This window comes from Heterodontus francisci, unplaced genomic scaffold (genome assembly GCF_036365525.1).
Source record: "Heterodontus francisci isolate sHetFra1 unplaced genomic scaffold, sHetFra1.hap1 HAP1_SCAFFOLD_43, whole genome shotgun sequence".
In the NCBI taxonomy this organism is placed as follows: Eukaryota; Metazoa; Chordata; class Chondrichthyes; order Heterodontiformes; family Heterodontidae; genus Heterodontus; species Heterodontus francisci.
In genome coordinates this window covers 20224530-20247989 of record NW_027141852.1, presented here as the reverse complement: position 1 = coordinate 20247989, position 23460 = coordinate 20224530, and the positions used below count along the sequence as shown (strand labels likewise).

Sequence of the window (23460 nt, the reverse complement as noted above, 5' to 3'; positions counted from 1 at the left end):
CTGTTTATTTACCAACAACATTATACAAAAGTCTCCATCATTTGAGTGATTGCTAGTGGCATAAATGCTGTACAGCCCTTGCTCCTCTTTGGTTAGGCACTCTGGATTCACTTCAAGATTGTGAACTCCACCCTTATAACATCACTGTTTTCCATTACCACTGGAATTAGTTCCCTTTCCTTCTTTGGCCTCTGCTTGACAATTAAAACATTTTGCATTTCTGTACTGACCTGATTGGGCTGTGTGGTTGCCCTGATGGTGATAACAACACTAAACTGCTATCATTGGCACTCTTCTGGCTATGTCTGTCCACTTTAGACTTGGCTGAAGCACTTTAACAGTGGACAGAAGCCTGTACTAGTTACCAGCATGGGATAAAATTCCCTAACATTCTTTGATGCCATCTCCATGGAAACAGCAATCTTACACACGATCTCAAATGTAAGATTTTGTGTGTTTAGTTAATTCGATTGGATTCTTTTGTTCACAAATCCACACACAAATATGTCTCATAATGCCCGGTCGAAGAATGTGCCAAAGTTGCAACGTAATAAAAATTCTTCACTGCCACAATATACTCACCAACTGCTTCACTACTTTTCTGATTTCTGGTTCCAAATTTGTAGCATTCTGCTATCTCTAGTGGCTTAGGATTGAAATGTTCCTCCAACTTGGTGATTTTGTTTTGACTGGCACATATGTTGCTTTGTTCAGAGCAGGAAGCTTTGTTAGCATGTCATACACTTCCAGGCCAATTTCCACAAGCAAAATTGTTTTCTTTTGCTCAGGAATAGCCTTATTCTGAGTCTTGACCGCCTCACCTTCCAGTCCCAAAATATTCTTAACTCTAAGAACATGCCCATTCTTTCAATATAGGAACAGAATGTTGCTCAAACCCTCTCATTCGTTGCCATCTTTCAGCTGTATCCCATGAGTACAGCCAAATTTCCTCAATGAGCACGAAGACCGTGCGGTATCCTATTCAACTCAGGAGACAGTCTGAGGCTCAGGCTGTCCACAACCCATCTAAATTCTTCACTATCCGAGCAACTAAGTCACCAGGAACTGGCTGATCTTGTTTACTGCAGTCCCTGCTGCTGTTTTCTGCCTATATTTACAGACTTTATCTTCCCCTTGTTGCCATTTTCTCTATAATATTCAGGTGGGTCGAGCAGAAAAAATGGATACCAAATATGGCCAGTTTAAGGAAGTGTTTCTTCACGCCATTACGTCATCACGTCATGTGTGAATCACGTTCTGATCACTCCTTCCAAATGTCTGTCTGAATAAGTGAAAAAACCCCCTCACAATTATCAATGTCACCTTTCAGTGTTTTGTGGAGAAATTTCACGGCGTGACGTATGTCATTAATGTGTTCGTACAAATTTCAGAAAAATATGGAGTTGCAAATGATTTGCCAGGAAATCGTCTAAACATATCTCCATGTCTCCCACTCACTCGCAAAGAACTGCAAACTCACAGATTCAGAAAGAACCCGGAGATGGAAATCAATGTTCAGCACAGCTAGAAAGATCTGCACTAATCTGTAGCTCAAAAAACTCAAACACTGTATTTTGACCCTTTGACTTAGTTGGTCGAAGTCCCTCTTTAATGAACAGATCAATCCTGGATTCAAATCCCCTTTCAGCCTGACTGTAACTTGGTTTTCCAACTACTTTATTGAGCAGCACAATAAGACAGGACAGTAACAAAAGCAAAATACTGCAGATGCTGGAAATCTGAAATGAAAACAGAAAGTGCTGGAAATACTCAGCGGGTCTGGTGGCATCTGTGGACAGTTTTTCCATCTCAGGCACATCATTTCTGATGATGCAACCTTCGACAACAGCACTTCTGATGTGTTTTCATTTTTCCTCAACCGAGGATTTCCCCCCAGCTGTGGTTGACAGGGCCCTCAACCGTGTCTGACAAATTTCCTGCACTTGTACCCTCATCCCTTCTCCTCCCTTCCAGAACTGCAATCAAGTTCCACCCGACCTGCCTGCACATCCAAAGGATCATTATCCACCATTTCTGCCACCTCCAGCGTGATGCCATTACCAAACCCATCTTCCCCTCCCCTGTCAGCAATCCAAAGGACTGTTCCCTCCGTGACACCCTTGTCCACTCCTGCATTACCCCTGACACCTTGTCCCCTTCCCATGACAACTTTGCATGTAATTGCAGGAGGCATAGATCCTGTCCTTTTACCTCCCCTCTCTTCACCATCCAAGGCCCCAAACACTCCTTCCAGGTGAAACAGTGATTTACTTGTACTTCTTTCAATTTAATACATTGTATTCGCTGCTCACAATGCAGCCACCTCTACATTGGGGAGATCAAACATAGATTGGGTGACTGCTTTGCGGAACATCTCTGCTCAGTCCGCAAGCATAAACCCAAGCTTCCGGTTGCTTGCCATTTCAGTTCACCACCCTGCTCTCATGCCCACATTTCTGTCCTCGGCCTGCTGCAGTGTTCCAGTGAAGCAAGCTCCAGGAACAGAACCTCATTTTCTGATTAGACACTCAACAGCCTTCCGGACTGAACATTGAGTACAATAATTTCAGAGCATGACTGGCTCTTTTAGATTATTTTATTTTATTTTATCATTTTTTGTCACCATGTGTCTGCCTTAATCTTGATTTTTCAAGTTTGTGCTTTTGGACAGAACTGTTCATTATTCTGTCATTAACACTCTCTCTATACTAATGTTTTGCCTTTCACTGCACCCTTAGCACTCTCCCTTTACCGCATGACCTATTTGTCAGTTAATCTCTCCTGCCCTCTGCCCTAACACATACCTTCCATGTTGTTCTCTTCCCCACCTCCACCCCCATCCCTCCGACAACCCCACTTCACTTACTTAAAACCTATTACATTGAGTGTGGGACAAATTCCATCCATCCTTTGTACTGTATGAGATTAATTTTGCCACACTTTCTGGTACATTATATGACAGTGAATTTAATTCTAAATATATCTCTGTGGTACTGTGTCTGAGTGTGAGATTATTTGAGTGTCAGTCTATGGAACTAAATGTGATTGTTTGATTCATTCTGTATGTCATTCATGAGTGTTGTATGGGAATGTGGGGCAGCTTCTGTATCTATCTGCTACTGTGGCTGAATGTGGATATCATTCTGTATCTGTCAATGTCTGGAACTAAATGTGAGTGTGAGCTTCATTGTGTATGCATCAATCTTATTGTCAGAATGTGTTTGATTCATTCTCAATGTGTCAATCTAAGGTACTATGTATGTGCGTGGTTTTAATTATGTGTGTCACTTTATGTGAGCTTGGGTCTCATTGTATATCTGTCACTCTCTGGTTCTTTCCGTGACAGTGAGATTAATTCTCTATCTGCTGGTCTCTGAAGTTAATTGATTTTGTGATTCACTCTGTGTCTGTCAGTCTATGATACTGTGAATAATTGGGGGATATATATGGTGTTTGTCTGAACTTGGTATTGAGTATGATTGTAGTGATTCATTGTGTATCTGTCAGTATCCAGACTGAATGTGAAACAAGATGCATTCTGCACATGTAAATAACTGGTATTCTATGGAAGTGAACTCTATAATATGCCTGTCAGTCTTTGACACTGTATCTGATTGTGGTATTGACTCAATATCTTTCAGGTTTTGGTACTATATATGGGTGTGGATCAAGTTCTGCATGTCAGTCTCTGTTACTCTATGTGAGTGTGGGAAAACCTTTATGTAACTGTCAGTCTCTTGCAATGAATGCAAGTGTGGGATTAATTCTCTTTTCAACAGTATCTGGTACTGACTGTGAGCATGTGACTCCTACAATATCTGTCAATGTTTGCTCTTGTATGTGAATGTGCAATGCTTCCTATGTCTTTCAGTGCCTAGTACAGTGTGTACGGGTGGGATTAATTCTGTACCTGTCAGTATCTGGCACTGAATGAGATTGTGGGATTCATTCTCAGAATTAGAATTAGAACATTACAGCGCAGTACAGGCCCTTCGGCCCTCGATGTTGCGCTGACCTGTGAAACCATCTGACCTACACTATTCCATTTTCATCCATATGTCTATCCAATGACCACTTAAATGCCCTTAAAGTTGGCGAGTCCACTACTGTTGCTGGCAGGGCATTCCACGCCCCTACTACTCTGAGTAAAGAAACTACCTCTGACATCTGTCCTATATCTATCACTCCTCAACTTAAAGCTATGTCATCTCGTGTTTGCCATCACCATCCGAGGAAAAAAACTCTCACTATCCACCCTATCCTACCCTCTGATTATCTTATATGTCACTATTAAGTCACCTCTCCTCCTCCTTCTCTCCAACGAAAACAACCTCAAGTCCCTCAGCCTTTCCTCGTAAGACCTTCCCTCCATACCAGGCAACATCCTAGTAAATCTCCTCTGCACCCTTTCCATAGCTTCCACATCCTTCCTATAATGCGGTGACCAGAAATGCATGCAATACTCCAGGTGCGGTCTCACCAGAGTTTTGTACAGCTGCAGCATGACCTCGTGGCTCCGAAACTCGATCCCCCTACTAATAAAAGCTAACACACCATATGCCTTCTTAACAGCCCTATTAACCTGGGGAGCAACCTTCAGGGATTTATGTACCTGGACACCAAGATCTCTCTGTTCATCTACACTACCAAGAATCTTCCCATTAGCGCAGTACTCTGCATTCCTGTTACTCCTTCCAAAGTGAATCACCTCACACTTCTCCGCATTAAACTCCATTTTCCAACTCTCAGCCCAGCTCTGCAGCCTATCTATGTCCCTCTGAACCCTACAACATCCTTCGGCACTATCCACAACTCCACCGACCTTCGTGTCATCCACAAATTTACTAACCCACCCTTCTACACCCTCTTCCAGGTCATTTATAAAAATGACAAACAGCAGTGGCCCCAAAACAGATCCTTGCGGTACACCACTAGTAACTAAATTCCAGGATGAACATTTGCCATCAAACACCACCCTCTGTCTTCTTTCAGCTGGCCAATTTCTGATCCAAAGCTCTAAATCACCTTCAACCCCATACATCCGTATTTTCTGCAATAGCCTACCTTGGGGAAACTTATCAAACGCCTTACTGAAATCCATATACACCACATCCACTGCTTTACCCTCATCCACCTGTTTGGTCACCTTGTCGAAAAACTCAATAAGGTTTGTGAGGCACGACCTACCCTTCACAAAACCGTGCTGACTATCGCTAATGAACTTATTGTTTTCAAGATGATTATAAATCCTGTCTCTTATAACCTTTTCCAACATTTTACCCACAACCGAAGTAAGGCTCACAGGTCTATAATTACCAGAGCTGTCTCTACTCCCCTTCTTGAACAAGGGGACAACATTTGCTATTCTCCAGTCTTCCGGCACTATTCCTGTCGACAATGACGATAAAGATCAAGGACAAAGGTTCTGCAATCTCCTCCCTAGCTTCCCAGTGAATCCTCGGATAAATCCCATCTGGCCCAGGGGACTTATCTATTTTCACACTCTCCAAAATTGATAATACCTCCTCCTTGTGAACCTCAATCCCATCTAGTCTAGTAGCCTGATTCTCAGTATTCTCCTCGACAACATTTTCTGTCTCTACTGTAAATACTGACGCAAAATATTCATTTAACACTTCCCCTACCTCCTCTGATTCCACACACAACTTCCCACTACTATCCTTGATTGGCACTAATCTAACTCTCGTCATTCTTTTATTCCTGATATACCTATAGAAAGCCTAAGGGTTTTCCCTGATCCTATCCGCCAATGACTTCTCGTGTCCTCTCCTTGCTCTTCTTAGCTCTCCCTTTCGATCCTTCCTAGCTAGCTTGTAACTCTCAAGCGCCCTAACTGAGCCTTCACGTCTCATCCTAACATAAGCCTTCTTCTTCCTCTTGACATGCGCTTCAACTTCTTTAGTAAACCACGGCTCCCTCGCTCGACAACTTCCTCCCTGCCTCACAGGTACATACTTATCAAGGACACGCAGTAGCTGCTCCTTGAATAAGCTCCACATTTCGATTGTTCCCATCCCCTGCAGTTTCCTTCCCCATCCTACACATCCTAAATCTTGCCTAATCGCATCATAATTTCCTTTCCCCCAGCTATAATTTTTGCCCTGCAGTATATACCTGTCCCTGCCCATCGCTAACATAAACCTAACCGAATTGTGATCACTATCACCAAAGTGCTCACCAACATCTAAATCTAACACCTGGCCGGGTTCATTACCCAGTACCAAATCCAATGTGGCATCCTGGTTGGTCTGTCTACATACTGTGTCAGAAAACCCTCCTGCACACACTGGACAAAAACAGACCCATCTAAAGTACTCGAACTATAGTATTTCCAGTCGATATTTGGAAAGTTAAAGTCCCCCATAACAACTACCCTGTTACTCTCGCCCCTGTCGAGAATCATCTTCGCTATCCTTTCCTCTACATCTCTGGAACTATTTGGCGGTCTATAAAAGACTCCCAACAGGGTGACCTCACCTCTCCTGTTTCTAACCTCGGCCCATACTACCTCAAAAGACGAGTCCTCAAACGTCCTTTCTGTCGCTGTAATACTCTCCTTGATTAACAATGCCACACCCTCCCCCCCCCTCTTTTACCCTCTTCTCTGTTCTTACTGAAACATCTAAATCCCGGAAACTGCAACATCCATTCCTGCCCCTGCTCTCCCCATGTCTCCGAAATGGCCACTACATCGAGATCCCAGGTACCAACCCATGCTGCAAGCTCACCCACCTTGTACCGGATGCTCCTGGCGTTGAAGTAGACACACTTTAAACCAGGTTCTTGCTTGCCAGTGCCCTCTTGCGTCCTTGTAACCTTATCCCTGACCTCACTACTCCACATTCTGTACACTGGCACTACATTTTAGGTTCCCATTCCCCTGCTGAATTAGGTTAAACCCCCCCAAAAAGCACTAGCAAATCTCCCCCCCCAGGATATTGGTACCCCTCTGGTTCAGGTGAAGACCATCCTGTTTGTAGAGGTCCCACCTACCCAGAAAGAGCCCCAATTATCCAGGAAACCAAAACCCTCCCTCCTACACCATCCCTGCAGCCACATGTTCAACTCCTCTCTCTCCCTATTCCTCGCTTCGCTATCACGTGGCACGGGCAACAACCCAGAGATAACAACTCTGTTTGTTCTCGCCCTAAGCTTCCACCCTAGCTCCCTGAATTTCTGTCTTAAATCCCCATCTCTCTTCCTACCTATGTCGTTGGTGCCTATGTGGACCACAACTTGGGGCTGCTCCCCCTCCCCCTGAAGGATCCCAAAAACACGATCCGAGACATCACGAACCCTGGCACCTGGGAGGCAACATACCAACCGTGCGTCTCTCTCGTTCCCACAGAACCTCCTATCTGTTCCCCTAACTATGGAGTCCCCAATGACTAAAGCTCTGCTCCTCTTCCCCTTCCCTTCTGAGCAACAGGGACAGACTCTGTGCCAGATACCTGTACCCCATTGCTTACCCCTGGTAAGTCGTCCCCCGCAACAGTATCCAAAACGGTATACCTGTTGTTGAGGGAAAGGGCCAGAGGGGATCCCTGCACTGCCTGCTGGTTCCCTCTCCTTCCCCTGACGGTAACCCATCTACCTACTTTTACCTGAGGTGTGACTACCTCCCCATAACTCCTCTCAATAACCCCCTCCGCTTCCCGAATGATCCGAAGTTCATCCAGCTCCAGCTCCTGTTCCCTAACGCGGTTCTCGAGGAGCTGGAGTTGGGTGCACTTCCCGCAGATGCAGTCAGCAGGGACACTCTTGTCGACCCTGACCTCCCACATTCCGCAGGAGGAACATACAACTGCCTTCACTTCCATTCCCTCTATTCTAAATTCCCAACAAATCTACTGAAAAACCAAAACACTGTCAAAACTTGTTAGGTTAGCAATCCAACGGACAGAACTTCTTAAATAAAAAGCTTACCTTATCAACACAACAGAGTCCTTTTTTTTGTTAGAGGAGGAGGGTGGGTGGGAGACACTACACGTGTAGTGTCTCGGGTACAACCACCACCCAAATATATGGTTTTTACTTACCCAGCAGTCCCCTGGCCCTCCGAAAACAAAAGGGAATTAACTTTTAAACTCCCACTGAAATTGACTTCCCAGCTGTAAGCTCGCTCTCGCACCTTCGCTACTGTCAAGCTGCAGTCACCAAAACTAAAAGAAAGAGATTATAAACCACCCAAATATATAGTTTTTACTTACCCAGCAGTCCCCTGGTCCTCCGAAAACAAAAGGGAATTAACTTTTAAACTCCCATTGAAATTGACTTCCCAGCTGTAAGCTCGCTCTCGCACCTTCGCTACTGTCAAGCTGCAGTCACCAAAACTAAAAGAAAGAGATTATAAACCACCCAAATATATAGTTTTTACTTACCCAGCAGTCCCCTGGCCCTCCGAAAACAAAAGGGAATTAACTTTTAAACTCCCACTGAAATTGACTTCCCACCTGTAAGCTCGCTCTCGCACCTTCGCTACTGTCAAGCTGCAGTCACCAAAACTAAAAGAAAGAGATTATAAACCACCCAAATATATAGTTTTTACTTACCCAGCAGTCCCCTGGTCCTCCGAAAACAAAAGGGAATTAACTTTTAAACTCCCACTGAAATTGACTTCCCAGCTGTAAGCTCGCTCTCGCACCTTCGCTACTGTCAAGCTGCAGTCACCAAAACTAAATGAAAGAGATTATAAACCACCCAAATATATAGTTTTTACTTACCCAGCAGTCCCCTGGTCCTCCGAAAACAAAAGGGAATTAACTTTTAAACTTCCACTGAAATTGACTTCCCAGCTGTAAGCTCGCTCTCGCACCTTCCCGACTGTCAAACTGCATTCTGTTGTTTGTCAATCTCTGCTACTGTACATGAGTGATATCTGTTATGCATATATCATTTTCTGGTACTGGAAGTGAATGTTGGTTTTATTCTTCAGCTGTTAGTCTCTGGTACTGCATATGAGTCTGGGTCTCATTCAGTATCAGTCAATTTCTGGTACACTCTGCATGTGCACATCCAGGGTTCATTCTGCATTTGGCAGTCTCTGGTACTGAATGTGTGTTACAATTCATTTTTTATGTGTCTGTTTCTCAGACAGTCAGTTACAGTGGGATTAATTTTGTATCTCTCAGCTACTGCAAATGTGATACATTGTGTATCTATGAAATTCTGGTAGAGGATTCCTCTGTACCTGCACTTAATATGTATCTCAGTGATGGTATTGAGAACTATTTGTTTAATGCCATAATGTGTCACGATTTGCTTGCCTCATTTGTATTTCAAAATATGGATCACATTTTAACTGTGTGTTTTATTGAGTTGTGGTGTGAGAATTTTAGGAACATAGGATCATAGGAGCAGGAAATTCAGCCGATTGAGCATGCTCTGCCATTCAATATGATCATGGCTGATCATCCACTTCAATGCCTTTTTCACACACTATCCTCATTTCCCCTTTTGTCATTTGTATTTAGAAATCTGTCACTCTCTGCTTTAAACATACTCAATGACTGAGCTTCCACAGCCCTCTGGGGTACAGAATTCCAAATGTTTAACAACGCTCTGAGTAAAGAGGTTTTTCCTCATTGCTATCTGTTTTGGACTAATATTTAGTCTGTAACTGAACACATTTGTGAATGATGGCATATATTTCAAACTCACAAATGGTGTGCTCAGTACAATTAGAATCATTGAATTGATACTCTATCTTTCGTTACAGCTCTTACAGAGATTATTGGACTGGTATGAAATGAGTAGTGCAGTGTGCACTAATTGACATAATACTATAACTTTATTTTTGATACTGTATGAGATGTTTGTACTACATTGTAATCTGTCACTGAGTATGCAGTCTGGGCTACATGCTAAGGATTCATTCTGTACCTTTCCATCAGCTGCTCTACCTGATATTTAATTTGTAGCTTAGGCTGCACTTTTGTGGGATTAATCCGGTGCCTTTCAATCTGATGGTGGGTGTGATTTTGAACTGAGATTGATAGACCTACCTTTCAGCAGTACTGAGTTGGGGTGAATTGGAAACAACTTCTGCCACTCCTGCATTGTTTGATTGTCTGCTGGATTGAAAATGTGTCTCTGGAACTTGGGATCAGTGCGAGTCTGACTACTTCTGCTCTCTGTGCCTGTGGAACTCATGGCCTGTCTGTGTCTCTGTGCTATGGGTGTGATAATGTACCTACTCTGTGTTAGAAGGAGTGGACTGCACTTTTCCTTGTGCTGGGGAATCACCACCTTCCTTCAGGTTCCTTCAAGTTTTTGCCTACAGGGAGAAAGAAAAATATCTCTGTAACTCAAGATCAATTGAGGTAGAAGCTAGAAAAGTCATTGTTACGACCAGGTGAGAAAGGCTCCCCCTCTCAGCCTCTTCCTTACCTGTAACAGGGTTTAACTTTTTAAAACACCATGTTTTAGCTTCACTACTCCCTAATTCTAATGGCAAAGAAATCAACCTGGCATGTTTTCTCAGATTTAAAAAAAGAACAGTGTAAGTTTATTAACCTTAAAAATCTAATTCAGTTAAAATGAATAAAGATACGCAGCACAACCACGCTAGCGTGCATATGTGATAAACAGACACACAAATAGAAACGGAAAAGGGGAAAAGATTTGAAGCAATAGCTGGAGTTCAGTTGCTGGCTTTGGGTTTGATGGAAAGTCTTTGATTGCTGTTATGGCTTGCAGTTCTTGTTGGGGACCAGTGCACACTTTCAAACTTGTTTCGCTGGTCTTCTGTCTTGAGGGTTGAGCTACTCCCATGGGTCTCTGGGACTCTGCATGTGTGTGTGAGAGAGAGAGAGAGACCTGCCTTCTGTTGTCTTCAGATTGCAGTCTCTGTCAGATTTTTATTTCCATCTGGCATTATAGCATAAGAACATAATAACTAAGAGCAGGATTAGGCTATTCTGCCACTCGAGCCTGTTCCACCATTCAATAAGATCATGGCAGATCTAATCATGGCCTCAACTCCACTATCCTGCCTGCCCCTATAACCAATTATTCCCTTGTAGATCAAAAGTCAATCTAACTCAACCTTGAATATATTCAATGACTAACCGCCACCATCCTCTTGGGTAGATAATTCCAAAGAATAGCAGCCCTTTGTGAGAAGAAATTCCTCCTCAACTCCATCTAAAATGAGAGACTCCTTATTTTGAAACTGTTCCCCCATAGTTCTCGATTCCCTCATGAGGGGAAACATCATTTCAGCAAATACCTTGTCAAACCCCCTCAGAATCTTATGTATTTCAATAAGATTGACTCTCATTCTTCGAAACTCCAATGAGTGCACCACAACCAGGTCAACCTTTCCACATAACACAACACCTTTATCCCAGAAATCAACCTAGTGGTACTTAGCTGAACTACCTCCAATGCAAATATATCTCTCCTTAAATAAGGAGACCAAAACTGCATGCAACACTCAAGGTGTGGTCGAACCAACAACCTGCACATTTATACCCCATCCCCCTTGCAATAAACACCAACATTCCATTTGCCTTCCTAATTACTTGCTGTGTTTTCATGCTTACATATTGTGATTCATATATGAGGACACCCAGATCCCTCTGTACCACAGCATTCTGCATTCTCTCTCTAATTAAATAATATTCTGCTTTTCTATACGTCATACCAAAGTGGATAACCTCACATTTTCCCACATTATACTTCATTGCCAAATTTCTGTCCACACACTTAACCTGTCTTTATCCCTTTGCAAACTCATTGTGTCCTCCTCACAACTTGCTTTCCCACCTTTCTTTGTATCCCCAGCAAATTTGATTACAATACACTCGATCCCTTCATCCAAGTTATTAATATAGATTGTAAGTAGTTGAGGCCCCAACACCAATCCCTGTGGCACCCCACTAGTTAGTTTGCCAACCTGAAAAATGACCCATTTAACCCAATTCTCTGTTTCTTGTTAGTTAGCCAATCTTCTATCCGTGCTAACATATTACACCTGAACACCATGAGCTCTTATCTTGTGTTGTAACTTTTTACATGGCACTTTATCGAACGCCTTTAAAATCCAAATACACTACATCTACTGGTTCCCCTTCATATACCCTGCTTGTTACATCCTCAAAGAACTCTAATAATTTTGTCAAACATGGTTTCCCTTTCATAAATCCATGTTGACTCTGCATGATTGTACTTTAATTTTCTGAATGTTCTGCTACCACTTACTTAATCATGGATTCCAGCATTTTCCCAATGACAGACATTAGGCTAGCAGGCCTATCATTACCTGCTTTTTGAATAGGGGTTTTACATTTGTGGTTTTAATATCCACTGGCACTGTTCCAGAATCTCGTGAATTGACGAAGATTACAACCAACGCATCCACTATGGCTGGAGCCATTTCTTTTAAACTCTGGGATGCAGGCCATCAGGTCTAGGGGATCTGTCAGATTTTAGTCCCATTAGTTTTCCTCATACATTTTTTCCAGCGACAATGATCGTTTCAAGTTCCTTCCCTCCTTTTCCCCTTGATTTTATACTATTCTTTGGATGCTTTTAGTGTTTTCTACCATGAAGACTGAGTCAAAATACTTGTTCAAAGTCTCTGCCATTTCCTTGTTTCTCATTGGACCAACCATTCAACCGAAATCGACAGCCGCTGTTTAAAATATTTCCTCGATACTTCTCACCGAGTGACAGCAATAGTTGTTGTTCGCATAACTGCCCACATCCCTACTGCCCGGCTCTATTTCCTCTATTCACTGTTCAAGAACAACAAACAGTGTGAAACTAAAGCCAAACCAGGAACGTGTATTACAGGTTTGAGGACAGAAAACAACAATGATTTTCAATAGCAGATTCTTCCCGTTCTGTCTCCCTTTCCTTGTCCACATACAGCCCGAGAATGGCCTCTTCCTTCCTGCACTTGCTCTGTTCCGGGAGCAGATTCTCATTGATCACCGGAGAGAGAAAAAAGAATTCAAACTGTCTCAATGAAAAACAGACCAGAATTGACCCAGATACTTCCATTATTAAATTAAATCATCAGCACCAAACCACTTATCATTAATGCACCGGGAGGGTCTCCAAATTTATGAAATTGAAGGTGGCGGCATTTATTAAATTGTTGATTGACATCATTTAGTTCAGTTCTTCATTTAATTGGGGGTGGGGGGAAGGGTGCAGGGGGATGTGTGAGCAGAGGAGCAGAGCGAAATCCAGAGAGGGAACGGAAAACACACCTGGACAGATGTGAAACTGGTCAATGCACCATTACAAAAACTCCATCTCTGACTCCCTCCTGACAGTAACCAACCCTTTCACAGAGACTGTGGGTGGCTCTGAACAGAGTCTTTGGTTTATTTGATGACATTTTGGCCGCTTTACTTATTCTGGGAGCTCTGAGCGCTGGTTTTCTTGGGTAGCAGCACGGCCTGGATATTAGGCAGCACACCGCCCTGAGCGATGGCCTCCCTTCCCAGCAGCTTGTTGAGCTCCTCGTCGTTGCGGACGGCCAGTTGCAGGTGTCTGGGGATGATGCGGCTCTTCTTGTTGTCCCGGGCCGCGTTACCGGCCAGCTCGAGGATTTCAGTGGTCAGATACTCGAGCACAGCAGCCAGATAGACCGGGGCTCCGGCACCCACACGCTCAGCATAGTTGCCCTTTCTCAGGAGCCTGTGAACACGGCCCACCGGGAACTGCAGTCCAGCCCGGGAGGAGTGAGACTTGGCCTTGGCCCTGGCCCGAGCTTTCCCGCTGGTCTTTTCTTCTTCCTCTTTTCCCCCAAAATATACTTTATTCATAAAAATCTGTAAAAAAATACAGTACAAAACAGTTCAAAATAACACCAAGTTGACATCCCAAAAAGTGCAAAGGAAATCAGTTTTCTTTGATGCAGGAGTGAGTTTCCTCACAACCCTTCCATTTTACAGCAAACCCATATTCAGTGTATACAGCCCGAGGGGTTTCCCATGGGTCCAGCCCCTCAGTTCACTTTGGTGGGCCTCAGTTCACTTTGGTGGGAGAACCTTACACAGTGTTTATACCTCATTGAGACTTTGCAGTGGCTGCCCCTCTTCCAGACACTTTTTTTTAAATTTCCAAAGTATACTTTATTCATAAAAAACTATAAAAAAAAATAGATTACCAAACAGTTCCAAAAAGCACAAAGTCGAAAAATACAAGGAGTGCAAATGAGATTAGTTTCTTTCAAAACAGGAGTGAGTTGCCTCACAACCCTTCCATTTAATTTTACATGCTATGTACATTTTACAGCAAACCAAATATTTTCTGGATACAGTTGAGGGGTTTCCCATTGGTCCAGCCCCTCCGTTCACTTTGCTGGGGGGACCTTACACTGTGATCTTTCCACATTGAGCCTTTGCTGCGGCTGCCCCAAGCTTTAGTGCGTCCCTCAGCACGTAGTCCTGGACCTTGGAATGTGCCAGTCCGCAACATTCGGTCCTGGACAACTCTTTGCGCTGGAAGACCAGCAAGTTTTGTGCAGACCAAAGGGCGTCTTTCACCAAATTGATAGTCTTCCAGCAGCAGTTGATGTTTATCTCGGTGTGCGTCCCTGGGAACAGCCCGTAGAGCACAGACCCCTGTGCTACAGAGCTGCTTGGGATGAACCTCGACAAAAACCATTGCATCTCTTTCCAGACCTGCTTTGCAAAGACACATTCCAGGATGAGGTGGGCAACCATCTCTTCCCCACCACAGCCACCTCGAGGGCATTGTGTGGAGGGGGTGAGACTTCGGGCATGCAGGAAGGATCTGACGGGGAGGGCTCTTCTCACCACCTGCCAAGCTACATCTTGGTGCTTGTTTGAAAGTTCTGGTGATGAGGTATTCTGCCAAATGACTTTGGCAGTCTGCGCAGGCCACAATCTCACAAATACTTTCACAAAGAATGCTGAAATCCGCTGACATTGGTCCCTCTGGGCTGGGATGGTAGTGGTGGAGGCTGCTGATTGGTCACTCTGTTACTGCATCTCATGATGTGGTTCATGTTTCCAATCCCAGAGCTGCTTAATTCACCAATCCGGAGATTCCACGCTGAATAACGGCGGAAAATAACGGCGCTAAATTGTCAGACTCCAACCGATTTTTTTAATTTGAAAAGCCCGCTAATATATCTGTAAAACAAGGAGCAGCTTCAATATAGAATATCGCATTAACAGGCAATTTCATTTTACAGCAAAAAAATGTAAAATCTTTCTCCTCTTGTATTATTCTACACTTTGTCACAAGTTCCAGATACACTTTTACAATCCGGTATCTATTCGGGTTTATTCTCAGTCCTTTTTGAAACAGTCTGTAAGGGGAGGCAGAAAGTCTCATTCACAGCATTCTGCAAGCTGACACAATTCAGATCAATCTTTGTCAAGATACCGCATCACTGATTCTAGATTGAACCTATTTGTGGGAGACAAAAGCGGAGAGAAGATTTTTACTGTCAGGTGTTGAAATGTGAGACTGAGGGTTCCTACAACAGCGGGGTTTCCAGATAATGTACTTATTAATTATTGAGGCCGAGCTTGAACAAGGGAAACAAGTGACTGAGAACTGATCTGTCAGCTTTTATTAACGAGATACAGGAAAGGGGTCGAATATGAACGCGTCCGAGATCCAAGCGCACTTGGGGTCAGTGATCAGTAATTAATTTACACGGCATTAATAAGTAGAGACACAAAGATCTCAACAGTGAAAGTGAATCACCCAGAATCCATGGGGTTAAAACAGAGATCAGAAAGGCAATTAGAAAGTTCCAGACTCTTCATAAAAAAAACCAAATCGATACCATTGAGATGATGTAGCTTTTTCAGAGATTGTGGGTGGCTCTTAAAAGAGCCGTTGTGTTTGGGATGTTTTTCAGTCCATTGTGCAGTTTTACTTGGAGCTGGTGTACTTGGTCACCGCCTTTGACCATTCCGACATGGCGTGCTTGGCCAGCTCCCCGGGCAGCAGCAGGCGCACGGCGGTCTGGATCTCCCGGGAGCTGATGGTGCTGCGCTTGTTGTAATGGGCCAGGCGGGAAGCCTCACCCGCGATGCGCTCGAAAATATCGTTCACAAACGAGTTCATGATGCTCATGGCCTTGGAGGAGATGCCGGTGTCGGGGTGAACCTGCTTCATCACTTTGTAGATGTAGATGGAGTAACTCTCCTTCCTCGACTTTCTCCGCTTCTTGCCGCCCTTTGCTGACGGTTTATTTAAGGCTTTCTTGGCGCCCTTCTTAGCAGCTGTTTTCTTCTCTTCAGGCATTTTCAGATTCAATTTCAGACACAGAAATAAACCAAACCCCTTCCGAGTGCGGATTAAATAGACAATCCCACAGCTCTATGCAAATGAGGGATGGGAGAAAGTTAAGATTGTGATTGGGCGATTGGCAATGATGTCACAACGGTTTTATATTGTAATACTACAATTGGTCTCTTCAGCCATCCAATCAGATTTAACATCTACAAACCAATCACTAACTCTTTCACTCCATTCAGGAATTCCATTTCCCAAAGACTCTCTCCAGTCACAGTTTCTATTGGAAAATCCACCGGGAAATGTGTCCTGGCTGCGAGGGTCCCTTATTCTCAGCAGTTTCTCACATTCCGGCCTCTCTAAGTTGAGCCACTTTTTTGGGTGCTCGGGAGGGAAAGAGTCGCCTTCAGATTGACACTTTGGTTGGCTCAAGAAGACTGAGGACACCAACACCTCACCTGCCTCATCGTCGGGGAGACTGTCAACACTGTTCTTCCCCACTGCATGATCCGGGACCGGTCATCCATTCAATCTGTTACGGGTCGTTTGTCTTTTCTGTGTGTTTGGCTTATGCATTACCATAATTAAACTGTTCATATATAAACTGTTACTTCTTAATATTATATTTAAACTGTTGCTTCTTAATAAACTATTATGAGCTCGACATTATGAGCTCGACCCGCTTCTTTGTGTATCTGTGAACACAGAACCTAAATCTTACAATTCCTTCCCAGGGAATATTTTATTCAAAAAGAGACTTTTTGCAAACACTGGCAATCTGGATAATAACAGAAGATTCTGGAAACACTCAGCACTTCCCGCAGCATCTGTGGAGAGAGGAAGGTAGGAGCAACGTTTCAGGTTTATTGAAGGGTCGCAGAACTGGACCATTAACCCGAGCTTCACTTCTCCACAGTTGTTTCCGGACTGGCTGAGTGTTTTCAGTATTTTAGCTTTTATCTTTCTGTATTTCATCGCTTTCTATTTTAACTGTTTGCTGTGAAATTTTCAGCATTCTGCTCAGTTCTTTGTGTAGTTATGTATTCTTTATTTGAAGTAATGCAAATACTATCCTGAAAAAACAGACAGAAATACTGGTCAATGGTAAATACTGGTAAAATATAACAGGGCACATTTACAATCATCGGATCAACGAAGACAACCTTTATTACGAATCAATTATCTTTATTTTCAATATAAATATATGAAGCAATATCAGTGTAGCACTTACAGACAAAAATCTATTACCTCACATTACCTGCTTCTTTAACACTGACAGACCATGTCAATTTCTGCCCCGATGTTGCATTTCTCACTTTTCGCTAGAAAACGTCAGCAATTTGTGATATAGTGCAGTTTACAGATCAGACAGTCAGACACAAAATGCAATAATTGTTCAGCTTTTGTTGGACAGATGGGATTTAGAAATACTAAGAAACAAGACGAGCTGTTATTGCATTTAGTTAGCTCAAACATTAGTGATGACCCTGTGCCAAATAAGTGAGCCTGTTGTCCCGTACCTTAGAGTAAGAATCATTCTTTATCTGTGGCGATCTGTCAGTTTCCGTTACTGAAAGAGAATGTGGAATTCATGCTGCCGTCAGTCAGTCTCTAATTCTGTATGTGAGCTTAGGATTCAGACACTGCCAATAGGTCTCTGTTGCAGTATGTAACTGTGTGATTCATTCTGTATCAGTCAGCCTCTGGTACTGTGTGTGAGAGTAGGATTGCTGTTGTACCTCTCTGCCACTGTAAACCTTTGAATCTGGGCTCATTTAACATCCGTCAGTCTCTGGTACTGCCTATGAGTGTGGGTTTTATTCAGTATGTGCCAGTTTCTGGTACTGCCTATGAGTGTGGGTTTTATTCAGAATCTGTCAGTTTCTGGTACTGCCTATGAGTGTGAGTTTTGTTCAGTGTCTGTCAGTCTCTGGTACTCTATGTGTGGGATGCATTCAGAAATCATTAATCTCTGGGATAGTTTGTAGTTCAGAATTCATCCTACACACAATTACATAGAATTTACAACACAGAGACAAGCTATTCTGCCCAAGTGCTGCTGGTTCCACATGAGCCTCCTCCCACCTTACCTCCTCTAATTGTATCTGCAAATCCCTCAAATCTTTTCTGCCTCATATTTAATTTATCAATCATTTAATTTGATGTTAAATGTAACAATTCTCATCAACCCAAGTGCTGCATGTTCCAGATTCTAACCAGGTCCAAAGCAGGGTAAAGAAGTTTCTCCTGAATTAATTATTTGATTTATTCCTGACTATTTCATATTTACAGCTTTTGACTCCACCACAAATGGGAAATATCTCTACCTCTACCCTATCAAATCCTTTCATATAATTCAGTGCTTCTATTCGGTGATCATTCAGCTTCCTCTTTTCCAAACAAAAGAGACCAGACTTGTTCAGTATTTAGAACTTCTGCGCAACAAGTAGCTCAGTTTGCAGTAATGGAATAAATACTGTATCTCAGTCTGAAATTGTCTGCGATTTTAGATAGTGATGTCTCGGATCATGTTTTTGGGATCCTTAGGGGGGAGGGGGAGCAGCCCCAAGTCGTGGTCCACATAGGCACCAACGACATAGGTAGGAAGAGAGATGGAGATTTAAGGCAGAAATTCAGGGAGCTAGGGTGGAAGCTTAGAGCGAGAACAAACAGAGTTGTTATCCCTGGGTTGTTGCCCGTGCCACGTGATAGCGAAGCGAGGAATAGGGAGAGAGAGGAGTTGAACAAGTGGCTTCAGGGATGGTGCAGGAGGGAGGGTTTTGGTTTCCTGGATAATTGGGGCTCTTTCTGGGGTAGGTGGGACCTCTACAAACAGGATGGTCTTCACCTGAACCAGAGGGGTACCAATATCCTGGGGGGGGGGGAGATTTGCCAGTGCTCTTCGGGGGGGGGGGGGGGGTGTTAAACTAATTCAGCAGGGGAATGGGAACCTAAATTGTAGTTCCAGTGTACAGGATGTTGAGAGTTGTGAGGTCAGGGATAAGGTTACAAGGACGCAAGAGGGCACTGGCAAGCAAGAACCTGGTTTAAAGTGTGTCTACTTCAACGCCAGGAGCATCTGGAATAAGGTGGGTGAGCTTGCAGCATGGGTTGGTACCTGGGATCTCGATGTAGTGGCCATTTCGGAGACATGGGGAGAGCAGGGGCAGGAATGGATGTTGCAGGTTCCGGGATTTAGATGTTTCAGTAAGAACAGAGAAGATGGTAAAAGCGGGGGGGGGTGGGGTGGGGGGGGGTGGTGGCATTGTTAATCAAGCAGAGTATTACAGCGACAGAAAGGACGTTTGAGGACTCGTCTACTGAGGTAGTATGGGCCGAGGTTAGAAACAGGAGAGGTGAGGTCACCCTGTTGGGAGTCTTTTATAGACCTCCGAATAGTTCCAGAGATGTAGAGGAAAGGATAGCAAAGATGATTCTCGACAGGGGCGAGAGTAACAGGGTAGTTGTTATGGGGGACTTTAACTTTCCAAATATTGACTGGAAATACTATAGTTCGAGTACTTTGGATGGGTCAGTTTTTGTCCAGTGTGTGCAGGAGGGTTTTCTGACACAGTATGTAGACAGGCCAACCAGGGGCGATGCCACATTGGATTTGGTACTAGGTAATGAACCCGGCCAGGTGTTAGATTTAGATGTAGGTGAGCACTTTGGTGATAGTGATCACAATTCGGTTAGGTTTACCTTAGTGATGGGCAGGGACAGGTATATACCGCAGGGCAAGAATTATAGCTGGGGGAAAGGAAATTATGATGCGATTAGGCAAGATTTAGGATGCGTAGGATGGGGAAGGAAACTGCAGGGGATGGGAACAATCGAAATGTGGAGCTTATTCAAGGAGCAGCTACTGCGTGTCCTTGATAAGTATGTACCTGTCAGGCAGGGAGGAAGTTGTCGAGCGAGGAAGCCGTGGTTTACTAAAGAAGTTGAAGCGCTTGTCAAGAGGAAGAAGAAGGCTTATGTTAGGATGAGACGTGAAGGCTCAGTTAGGGTGCTTGAGAGTTACAAGCTAGCCAGGAAGGATCTAAAGGGAGAGCTAAGAAGAGCAAGGAGAGGACACGAGAAGTCATTGGCGGATAGGATCAGGGAAAACCCTAAGGCTTTCTATAGGTATATCAGGAATAAAAGAATGACTAGAGTTAGATTAGGGCCAATCAAGGATAGTAGTGGGAAGTTGTGTGTGGAATCAGAGGAGGTAGGGGAAGTGTTAAATGAATATTTTGCGTCAGTATTTACAGTAGAGAAAGAAAATGTTGTCAAGGAGAATACTGAGATTCAGGCTACTAGGCTAGATGGGATTGAGGTTCACAAGGAGAAGATGTTAGCAATTTTGGAGAGTGTGAAAATGGATAAGTCCCCTGGGCCAGATGGGATTTATCCTCGGATTCTCTGGGAAGCAAGGGAGGAGATTGCAGAGCCTTTGTCCTTGATCTTTATGTCGTCATTGTCGACAGGAATAGTGCCGGAAGACTGGAGGATAGCAAATGTTGTCCCCTTGTTCAAGAAGGGGAGTAGAGACAGCCCTGGTAATTATAGACCGGTGAGCCTTACCTCGGTTGTGGGTAAAATGTTGGAAAAGGTTATAAGAGACAGGATTTATAATCATCTTGAAAAGAATAAGTTCATTAGCGATAGTCAGCATGGTTTTGTGAAGGGTAGGTCGTGCCTCACAAACCTTATTGAGTTTTTCGAGAAGGTGACCAAACAGGTGGATGAGGATAAAGCAGTGGACGTGGTGTATATGGATTTCAGTAAGGTGTTTGATAAGGTTCCCCACGGTAGGCTATTGCAGAAAATACGGAAGTATGGGGTTGAAGGTGATTTAGAGCTTTGGATCAGAAATTGGTTAGCTGAAAGAAGACAGAGGGTGGTGGTTGATGGCAAATGTTCATCCTGGAGTTTAGTTACTAGTGGTGTACCGCAAGGATCTGTTTTGGGGCCACTGCTGTGTGTCAGTTTTATAAATGACCTGGAAGAGGGTGTAAAAGGGTGGGTTGGTAAATTTGCGGATGACACGAAGGTCGGTGGAGTTGTGGATAGTGCCGAAGGATGTTGTAGGGTACAGAGGGACATAGATAGGCTGCAGAGCTGGGCTGAGAGATGGCAAATGGAGTTTAATGCAGAAAAGTGTGAGGTGATTCACTTTGGAAGGAGTAACAGGAATGCAGAGTACTGGGCTAATGGGAAGATTATTGGTAGTGTAGATGAACAGAGAGATCTTGGTGTCCAGGTACATAAATCCCTGAAAATTGCTACCCAGGTTAATAGGGCTGTTAAGAAGGCATATGGTGTGTTAGCTTTTATTAGTAGGGGGATCGAGTTTAAGAGCCACGAGGTCATGCTGCAGCTGTATAAAACTCTGGTGAGACCGCACCTGGAGTATTGCATGCAGTTCTGGTCACTGCATTATAGGAAGGATGTGGAAGCTTTGGAAAGGGTGCAGAGGAGACTTACTAGGATGTTGCCTAGTATGGCAGGAAGGTCTTACGAGGAAAGGCTGAGGGACTTGAGGTTGTTTTCGTTGGAGAGAAGGAGGAGGAGACTTAATAGAGACATATAAGATAATCAGAGGCTTAGATAGGGTGGATAGTGAGAGTCTTTTTCCTCGGATGGTGATGGCAAACACGAGGAGACATAGCTTTAAGTTGAGGGGTGATAGATATAGGACAGATGTCAGAGGTAGTTTCTTTACTCAGAGAGTAGTAGGGGCGTGGAACGCCCTGCCTGCAGCAGTAGTAGACTCACCAACTTTAAGGAAATGTAAGTGGTCATTGGATAGACATATGGATGAAAATGGAATAGTGTAGGTCAGATGGTTTCACAGGTCGGCGCAACATCGAGGGCTGAAGGGCCTGTACTGCGCTGTAATGTTCTAATTCTAAAAAAAAAGGTATGGAATGTGTAGCTCAGGCTGCAATAAATAATTGAGACAGTATCTTTCATTCGAACACTATAGATTTATGGCGTGCTATGTTATCTGTACTTCAGTCTGTTCCAATGGAATATATAATGTTATTTCTCAGTCTGATACTGCTTGTTTATTCATTCACAGGATGTTGACATCGCTGGCAAGGTCAGTATTTATTGCCCATCAGTAATTACTCTTACAATTATGCTGAGTGGTTTCCTGGGCCATTTCAGAGGACAGTTAAGATTGAATCACATCCTGTGGGTCTGGAATCACTTATAGGCCAGACTGGGTCAGAATGGCAGATTTCCTTCTCTTAAGGACATTCCTGGATCTGATGGATTTTCTTGCAACAATCTAGTAGTTCCAAGGTCACTAGTATTGATACTAGATTTTTTAATTCCAGATTTTTTTAATTAACTGAAATTAAATTACTCAGATTCTGTCGTAGAATTTGAACTCATGTCTCTGGATCATTAGTCGAGACTTCTGGATTACTAGTCTTGTAGCATAATAACTAAAACAACCTGATATGAGATTTTTTTATACTGCTTTGTAATGTGGAGCTCAGTCTACACAAATGGAATTGATAATCTATTTCACTCTGATAATGTATGAGATGTTTTTGGCTGGTAAATAATCCGTATCTCAGTCTACTGTATTTTTCAATTCCGCAGTCTGGGTAAGTTCTGCACTGGCATCTAATTTACATCACAGTTTAGACTTCATATCAGCATTGCTCAATCTGATACTGCATGTGATTTTTGCACTGGTATTGTTTAGATCAATCTATATGAATGGAATCAATACTGTATTTCAGTTTGATATTGTTTGAGTTTTTAGAATGGTATATAATGTTTAGATCTAATGGAATTGATTCTGTATCTTTCAATTTTACAGTTTGGGTGAGTTCTGAACTGGCATCTAATTTGTGTCTCAGGTTCCAATATCTTTCAGCAGCTTTAAATATTTCACTGTAATGAATGTTGGACTTGTATGTAACTTGTATCTTCAGGTGCACTATGGGGCTGTTTAAACATCCTTTATAATCAATCGATGTGAACTTTGCCTTTGGTATTTAATTTAAATGCCAGGGTATACCATTAGGTTAGATTCTGTGTCATCCAATCAGTACCATGTGCCAATTCTATCTGATATTTAATTGATAGCTAAGTCTGCATTATATGTAGATTGACACATTACATTTTAATCTGCTAGTGGGTGTGATTTTGACCTGGGATTGATGTACCTGACTGTCAGTGGGACTGAATTGGGGT

At 43.3% G+C, this 23460-nt stretch overlaps 1 protein-coding gene across 1 annotated transcript; it reads right to left on the bottom strand.

Annotated features, from left to right (window-relative positions):
- Positions 1-15891: 15891 nt before the first annotated feature.
- LOC137365008 (histone H2B 5-like) lies at positions 15892-16854 on the bottom strand. The gene is made up of 2 exons (XM_068027880.1): positions 16837-16854; positions 15892-16233 (listed from the first exon to the last, which is right to left on the bottom strand). The coding sequence occupies exons 1-2, from the start codon at positions 16852-16854 to the stop codon at positions 15892-15894; spliced, it is 360 nt and encodes a 119-aa protein (XP_067883981.1).
- Positions 16855-23460: the final 6606 nt, after the last annotated feature.